At 35.5% G+C, this 9096-nt stretch overlaps 2 protein-coding genes across 2 annotated transcripts in view; one reads left to right on the top strand and one right to left on the bottom strand.

The window, feature by feature from the left end:
- The first annotated feature begins 657 nt into the window (after window positions 1-657).
- On the top strand, window positions 658-4405 carry LOC125050629 (pro-resilin). The gene is made up of 2 exons (XM_047650588.1): window positions 658-784; window positions 3568-4405. The coding sequence occupies exons 1-2, from the start codon at window positions 767-769 to the stop codon at window positions 4042-4044; spliced, it is 495 nt and encodes a 164-aa protein (XP_047506544.1). The 5' UTR covers window positions 658-766; the 3' UTR covers window positions 4045-4405.
- A 2411-nt stretch (window positions 4406-6816) lies between these two features.
- Window positions 6817-9096, bottom strand: part of LOC125050702 (chondroitin sulfate synthase 1) — a 38712-nt gene continuing 36432 nt past the window's right edge. Inside the window, exon 6 of the mRNA XM_047650708.1 lies at window positions 6817-9034. Within this exon, the coding sequence (XP_047506664.1) occupies window positions 7887-9034 (1148 nt within the window). The 3' untranslated portion in view covers window positions 6817-7886. The remainder of the gene's footprint in view (window positions 9035-9096) is intronic.

Below are 9096 nucleotides of genomic sequence, written 5' to 3'. Positions count from 1 at the left end.
AAAGGTTGTTTTATATGGAGAAGAATGGACAAGAAACTCCATACTTACTCTTTTAGAGATACAATAGATAAAAGAGATATTTATTTAGTTTTAACATCGTCTTGAAGTATGAATCGAACTGTATTTATGATAAAGTAACTAGGAAGGATTTAAAGTTATGTGTCTTAGTCTTTCTATCAATTGATTTAAGTAGAAAATTAACATTAACAAAATACATGTGCCTACAGATAGATATCGTTGCTTTAGGATTACCGAAAAAAATATCCTCTAAACAGATTGTCATGGCTCACGATACCGATTCATATTGATTGAACGTATTAAAAATCGCAATAAACTTACAACTTGATACGCGAAATATGTTCGAGTTTCTATATTAACTTCTAAAACATCTTCGTTTTAATGCAATAAATTGAATATATTTTTTATCCTCAAATTTCATATAAGATATTTATTATGCCGACCTTGCTATGCTAACAAAAAACAAACGGCGATATTTTCAACCAGGACAATGAAAACTTCTTCGCATAAACTACGAAAAACAATTGTTGAAACCACAATATGCATCAAAGTTTAACCTAAACTCAAAATCATCAGCAATCGATCACCAAAATCTTCCTCCAATTAGATTAACACTAGCTGCATCTCCCTAACTTGCACAATCTATCCTTTCTCCGCCCCACCGTCCGCACATTTACTATATATCCGTTTGACACGGTAGGAGCATCACACAAGTTCTTCACGAACCGCAGTGACCCCATCTTATACCATGAAAGCCTTCGTAGCGGTAAGTGTAGTGAAGTGAAGTGAAGTGATCAGTGAAGTTCAGAAATCAATGTGAAAAGCGCGTCACAAATTTGAAAATGGAATGCCTTGATTTCCGAACGTTGGGCTTTTCATTCGTGTTCATATTTAATTTGATATATTTTATTAAATATGGATTTTATTAAATCAAATATAGTTTATTGGTTGAGTACAAATAATAATGATTTATTGTACAAATCATACGTTCATTTCAGAACCGAATGAAAAGCCCTCACTGAAAGCCTCTAACTTTTATATTGTTTTATGCTTTCCATTTACTACTAAAATATAAAATATTCTTGGAGTAAGACACAAATGTGGGACAACATAAATGATATATAAAAAAATAATAATCAGTTCTGAAATATACGTAAAGCAAAAGTTCGAGTAATTGAAATCCTGGGAACTGAACTAATTCAAGTGTCTCCACTTCTTATCAAGATTTGAAATAATGCATTTACACGTTTTTCATAAGATATTAATCTATATTTGACATTTGAACAATTGAGATTTAAATCTAGGTTCGCACACCATTAATCAATGTCGTTTTCGTGAATGGCTTTAGATCTTGCATAAACAAAAGATTTTTTACTCTCTCTATTGCAAAAATATCTATTTATTCAAAATGAAAAATCATAGTTTACAATATTTAAAAATTAATGCCTTATTATTCTCCCATTTTTAGTATTACCTTTTTCCATTTATTATTATGTTTGATTATTATTCAATTATTATAAATCAGTCCAAAAGTTTTTTTTCAGTTAGGTTCATCGTTTACCGTGATATATATATTATGCTTGAAACTGTTGTTAGACAATCCCTTTCGTGCATTTACGACGCATGTAATTGTGCGTATATAGATTGTGTAAGGAATAAATTATTCCGTATAAATCTAAGATAATCACGGTACACCTTTCGCTTGGGTAATGCAGGTCGGAGGTCATTTATTTGCACAATTTAAGTTTAATCATTTTCCAGCTCAACACAATAAGACTTGGAATTAATAATTATATTAATTAAGCTAGCAAAAGCATTCCTGGCATTTAAGTGGTAGTAAGTACTTAATACGTGGACAAATTTCTCTTAACTGAGGGGTCAGATGTTCGTATAGGACCTCATTAACAAGATATAGCCGGTAGAAATAAATAAATTTGTTTAAATTTTAAATACATTACATTGTGATTAAGTCATGTCTTTTTTCGCCAGAAGAAAGCGCAAAAATGGTGGCTACACAATAAAAAGCATTCGGTCATCATCAAAGATAACTGATGTCGTAATCCAGAATCGATTCTAAACACGATTGTCTTGTGCGTGATTCGATTTAAATGTAGTCATATGATTAGAATTCGCGGTAATTGACATAGTTTTTTTTATTGCCAGTTGCATGTATGGAATTATCTTTACAGTTAGAAGTTTCTCGTGCAAAGGACCTTTAACGATAGCATTATATTAGATAAAAACGCTATTTGATAATATTAATATCGTATTGTATTTAAATATATACGATACATTTATTTATAAGTATGTACTGTGGATAAGAATAGAAAGTCCTTAAACATTCTACCTGGGATCAAATAGTCTTGCAGATCTAAATGTCCAACGTGACTTCCGGTTGTAACGGAAGCAGAAAATCTAGACACAAAGCTTAAATAATGAGAGAAATCCTACGACAAATAACTTATATATTTACTCGTTCAAAATGAGTCCTCATTTCTCCATCTATTACCATTTAACTATAAATATTTTAAAACTGAGTAAGTTTGATTTACGTGCATAAAGATACATAGAGTCAGACGTAACGCTTCATCATTTCATAAAAGACTTCTTAATGACACATGACCCGTAATAGATTTTGCACAAAAAGCTAATGATGCTATCTTGAAAACACCTCTCTCACGGTAGAATAACCTTTCGTTAAGATCGCGATGTCGATGACGTAACGATGTCTCTAACTTCTGACATTTTGACCCACGATGCGACTTTCACTCCAATTTATAATGCTATTTTTATTTATATTCGCGAATTTTTATAGCTTGAAAGTTTCGCTAAATTTCTAATCGCCATTGGAAGCTCAACACATTTACTTAATTAAATTAAAGCGATACGACAGATGGATATAAATCATCCATTTACTGTATTTTAACATTTCATAAACGGTCGATCGCACATCTGGTCATTAATCTTAATAACTGTATGCAAAGTTAAAAGCTGGCGCCACATTATTGCGTGTGAATTTTAGCGCCTTCGTAATTTATGTCGATGCTTTTATGTAAGTAAATACATTATTTTACAAATGAAAAAGTACATTATTTTATATCACATTAAATTTGGGAATTAACAAGGACTAGAATTTTTGTGGCACAATCTACCCTGACTAATTTTCATTCCGCTCCAGGCGTTCACAAACAAGGTCGCACATTTTTTTTAAATTAATCTTTGGATGCTATTCAACAAGCATCAAAATGTTACACAAAAGGTGTAAATGCACAGTAGCTAGTCAAATAGACAAACTACATATTAGGGAATGCGTTGCACGTCTACTAACATCGCTAATATTGACGCAACGTTATTGAATAACACAATATTTACATACTAGATGCAAATTACTAAGCAAATTTCTACGAGAAAGTTGAAACAATAAATGAGGAATGGCTACATTGTTTCCCAATTATTGTACAATTGTCATATTAAATTACTTATAAAAAGAAAGCATCAAAAACTGTTTTGAATAGTCGAATTAACAAATTGTTTTTTTTTTTTCAACAGTGCATAGCCCTGGCTTTGGTGGCGTGTGCCAGCGCCGAGGCCCCAGGGGGCTACAACTACAACCGTCCCTCTGGAGGCAGTAGTTTCCACGGAGGATCCAGTCTTAGTGGTGGAGGCAGCTACCGCGCTGTTTCCTCGGGTTACCAAACCTCAGAGGGCCAAAACGTCGATGCTGGTCTTCTTGAACAAATCCGTCAAATCCTTCTTAAAGAAGAAGCCTCTTCTGGATCTGGATCAGGATTCGGCGGCAGCGCTCCTTCCTCCTCCTACGGAGTCCCCTCATCATCTTATGGCGTCCCATCGTCATCCTACGGCGTTCCCCACGGTGGCGGCCGCGTTGTTGGCATCAACCTAGAGGGAGTCCGTCAAGCTATCCAAGTTGCGCAATTTGAGCAGACAGCATCCGGTGGCGGCTACCCCTCCGGTCCATCCTCCTCATATGGCACTCCTTCCGGAAGCTACGGCGCCCCCTACTAATTCAGACCAATGATCCGAACGCTTAAGCGTTCCTATTCGAGCTCGCCCGGCTCGAATGTAAATAAAATCTGGTCGATGACTACGTACAATGTAGGTGGCGTCGGCTGGCCCACCACACCTGGCCAACGCTTGCGACTGTGCACGCTCACGGGTTACTCAGCGGTCAGCCAGTCGTTGCTGCTGCCATGACTGACAGACTCAACTTGCTGGTTGATTCCGTCAGTTTGACAGAATCGAAGTGGCTTACCGCTGGGAGCGACTCTTGTTTTGTATAGTTTACCTATTTTTAAGACTAGTATAATTTATTTGTAAGTTTGTTTTTTTTATTTTTTCAAAAAAATAAATACATTTGGACACCGTATTGATTATTTTTTCTTCTTTTTTCACCTCAACGTTGTTGATTTTTAATACGATTCTGGGTTTGTACTCAAACTCAAACTTAAAATAAGTTTATTCATAAAGGAACCCAAGTACACTGTACACATACATGAACGTCAACAGAAAAGATGTTAAAGATGTTCTCAACGAGTAATCTAAATATTGCATATAGGGATACCTAGATTCATTTAAAACTCCTTTTATGATGAAAGAGATGGCAATCTAAAGATTTCTGATGGATGTGTATTGCTTTTAGATACTGAATTTTTCTTCTACAATAATATCACTACCGAAATTTTAATGATTCTTTCGAATAATTTTAGATTCAAAAAAGTGAATAAGAAGCTGTTTTTCCTAATTTATGTCTCAATCGTAGTGTCCAAGCGAACATAACTTTCAAACACTCGAAACACACTTGACCTGAAACATTTCGAGTAGAGAAATACTGAGATTTCTTCAACTTTGTACTGTTGCAAATGCGCGTTTTTTAGCGATGAAAGATTCATCTCGAGATCGTTATAAGCCATGCAACACGCGATTTTAAGTTTCAAGTGTAAGAAATACATTAATTTCCCATTAAACATTTTAAAAATATACAATATAAAAAAGTAAAAAAAAAACATTTAATCACATAGGTAACATATTGTACACTTATGACATGTCAGTAAAGACATATACTAAACTAGTCCATTGAAATTGAAATTGAGAATTTGAGGGCCAAACTGAACGTTTGTTAGAGGATGCAATTTTATTTATGGGACATGTAGGGGGTTCAATAAAAGCTTAAGCCCAAATTTGTGCGGTTGGCGCCCTTGTCCTCCGGCCGCCATCTTGGAAAAAGAGGTGAAAACACGTTTTTGGCTATATCTCCCAAACTATCTATCGTACAAAATATTTGGAAGGACATATTTTGTAGCAAACCGCTTTCACCGCAAAACGCCTACAATTGTCTGTGTGACTTTTTATCATAAATCCAAAAAGTTATAAGTATAATATTTATGTCAGGACAATTTTGTAGATCTCTTTGTAATGATTTTCCTCTATAATTTTTATATTTAATAAATAAGTAAAATTGTTGGAATTGAACAAAAAATTTCGAAAATTTGTTTAAAGTAAACGAGAGATCATAAAAGTAAGGTAAAAATGTTGTTTTGTCCGGCTTGTCATGAGCATTGACGAACCCGGTCAACTTTGGAGCGCTGCAACAGCGTTTACAATTAATTAAATTTAAAAAAATTATGCCGGCGGACAAGGGCTCCAACCCCACAAACTTGGGTTTAACCTTTTATTGACCCCCCCTACATAAATAAAATTGCGTCGTCAAACAAATGTTCAGCAAATGTAACAATTCAATGGACTAAACATGTTTTAACAGAATTCTTAGAAATTTTTCTGCTGCGTATCTCGTCAAAAACCTTACAGCACCTTTTATTGACTTGCACACATTTCTATCCGTGGAACAAAGACTTTGACAAACGAATTGGACATCGAATTTATGTAAATCAAAGAATTTGGGACTTGAAATAATAATTTAAATCATAGATAGCCCTAAACTTTATTGACTATGTCATTTTGTACAATATTTTCCCATAAATATTTTCTTCATTGAAATCAAATCAAGAACGCAATCGGATTGAATAAGAATGGAAACAAATCAACTAACAAGAAAATATGTTGAGCTCATATATTCTGGGCTTAGAATTGGAGTTTTTCACGGACGCTACAGCGAAGTCGAACGCCCGCTACTCTCTAAGCCGCAACCGACCCACTTGGACGCTACCATCTTTTGATCATTATGAAACACAATCCCACGACTAATCGCTTAAATCTCGGACATAATGCAGCGTTACATAATTCACTACGAGATAATGGCGGCACCTATGTGACGTAAAGGTAATTACGAGAAAGTTATGAATTGTCTTAATTACAGTTATTGTTTAGACATCGTTGATTACATGGACACACTTCACCTCCATTTAGTTTGCAAATAAGCTGGTACATTGTTATAACAAGGGCTGTGTGAATTGTATGAAGATTTTTATATAGTAGTAAGCGTTAAAAGAAGTAAAGCTAAACCAATAAAACAATTTATTAAATTTCAAAGATTATAAAAAAGTTTGCACTTTTAAGGCGTTTCCTTTTATTTGTACACGTACCGCTAAATAACTACATTTATAATTTCACTTTATGCGGTTTTATGTGCAATAAATCCTCAAACATGGGCCAAAATAGGGTTATAGGTATGCTTGGCAAACAGCATGATTTCGTTTTGATAACGCCTAGTACAGACTGTAGGCAAAATGAATGTTTCACACTCATTGTGACATTGCAGTAAACGAATTATATTTCAATCAAATTTACTTGAAGTATCACTTAGGGTAACAAAAGACTGTATAAATGATTATTATTTAATATTGCTCATTTTCATATAATATCATACAAAATTAAAATACCATGTACAAAAATATCCACATACATTATTAGGTTTATTTGCTACTTAAAATTAAATTGGCACTTCGTGAGCACGACTTTCAGGCACTTGCCATTTAATACATTATTTTGACTATATATAAATATTCCTGTATATTACAAAAATAGTTCATCATTCGTGTTAATGAACGTATATTATCTTTATTTATTTAGTAGATTTTTATTTTTATATATAATAAATATATTCCGGTATTTTTCAAGTGTTAAATTAGGTTCATTTAATTGCTCTAAAACCATAAAGATCTATCATCCTGTTTGTAACACACCAGATTAAAATATATATTCCATGTAAAGACCGTATTGTTCCGAAAATAACCTATTATCAATAAAATATATGAAATCATTATTGACAACAAAATTAATACTCGTTGAATTATAATTTACGGTAATGTTTAGTGCGAAAGGTAACAACTGATTGAGTATTAAAAATGTACCCAATACGTATAAAATCGCGTTTACTTCTAACTCATGACTTTTAGTGACTGTCTTACTGGAAAATTCCTAGTATTTTTAACCTCGATGAAGAAAATAAGACTGCTTTGTTTTGTATTTTGGTCAATTATTTTCAAAAAACATTTATGTACTAACACACTGGACCCCATATAAAAGTTTGTATGATTTTTATAAAAAAAACATTCAGACATTCAACAATTATAGCTACTTCCTAAAATAGATTTTTTGTTCTATAGCTCCTAATTGAAAATATATACACTATTCCTACATCTTATATCAGTAAATTAAGTAAATTAAAACTGCCTTCTCGTAAAATATTTTCTAGGAACATTTTAAATCTACGATAAATGCTTACAAAAATACAATTCACCAGAGTATGTACAATTATAATTATTATGTTCCATCGCAGTTGCCCTCGACGACCGTCAGCTATAAAGGTCTCGCAAGCCAAGTCTCCCTCTGACCTGCACTCAATCACAATACTGAATTACAAAATATACATCGAACATCCTAGACTAGTACTAGCTGGCTCCCTTCTCGCCTCCCTCGGGCCAGAGCACCTCCGGGTGGTTCAGCATGTAATATGTCATGTGTTTCTCACTCCCGTACGTCGACGCTTTGGTGCCCAGACACATCAAAAACTGACTCTTCTCTAAATTCTTATCACAGTCCACCGAATGGAACTTATGCACTAAACTCTCGTCCGCTATCCTATAAACTGTCAGATTCGACTTAATCAACGTCTCGAAGAACTGGACGTCTTCGTAGCCCCACCCCTTTATCTTCAGGTCGAAGCCGCCGACCCTCTCGAAGTCACATTTGAAAATACTAAGAATGCCGAAACCGTACTGCCTGAAATAACCGAAATCGTCATTGATTTCCTTGCTATACTTCAAATCGGCCAATTCCCGGTCGGTTTTAGGAACTTCGTCCACAAATTTACCCAAGTTAGAGTTTGTCACGAGCGGCTCATCTTTGAACTTGTTAAAATCGTCCCCGTTCACAACCTCGGGGTTGTACTCGCTGAACACGATAGGGAAGTACACTTGGTGATATTTCACTGTGTTGATCCTGATCCGCCTGAGGGTGACGTGATTGAACATCATGTCCACGTCTATGAAGAACACGAGGTCGTCGCTCGCGCACCGCTTGAGACCCTCGGTGAGTCCCGCTCCTCGCGAGAAGGTGGTCGAGCCCATGTGAACGATCTTCACATCCTTCCCGTACATGTCGTTATAGTGGTCCATTAACGCCTCGGCGTTTCTGTAGTCCAACGGGTTCTTCACGTCCAGGTACAGGACTACAATTAAACTCACCGCTTCGTCGCTCTTCAGGACGACGTCTTCGTAGTTCTTCATGAAGCGGGAGAATATCTCTTGTCGCCCCATGAGGGGGAGGATGAAATGTATTCTTCTATCGTATATTGGGTACTCGTAGTCGTTGTCGGACCATTTGAGGACGTTCGGCAGATTCTGTAGTTTCATGAGACCGCTCTCTATAGCTTCCTTGACGTTGAGCTTTCCGAAGTCGAGGAACCCGGCCGGCTGTTGGCTCGGTTCGTCGAAGTCCGCGTATTCGTTTAGAGGATCTTTGCTGTGTATTTTTTCAAGAATTTCTGGATCCTCGAACGGTGGAGGCTCACCCATTGGCAGTTCGCGTATCTCTGTGGCTGGAATTGGGAAGACGTTTTGTTAACATTGGTAGCACTGATTGCTTAATTGTAATGATTCA

This window comes from Pieris napi, chromosome 6 (assembly GCF_905475465.1).
Source record: "Pieris napi chromosome 6, ilPieNapi1.2, whole genome shotgun sequence".
NCBI lineage: Eukaryota > Metazoa > Arthropoda > Insecta > Lepidoptera > Pieridae > Pieris > Pieris napi.
The sequence above is the reverse complement of the archived record's forward strand: the minus strand, read 5'-3'. Positions and strand labels throughout refer to the sequence as shown.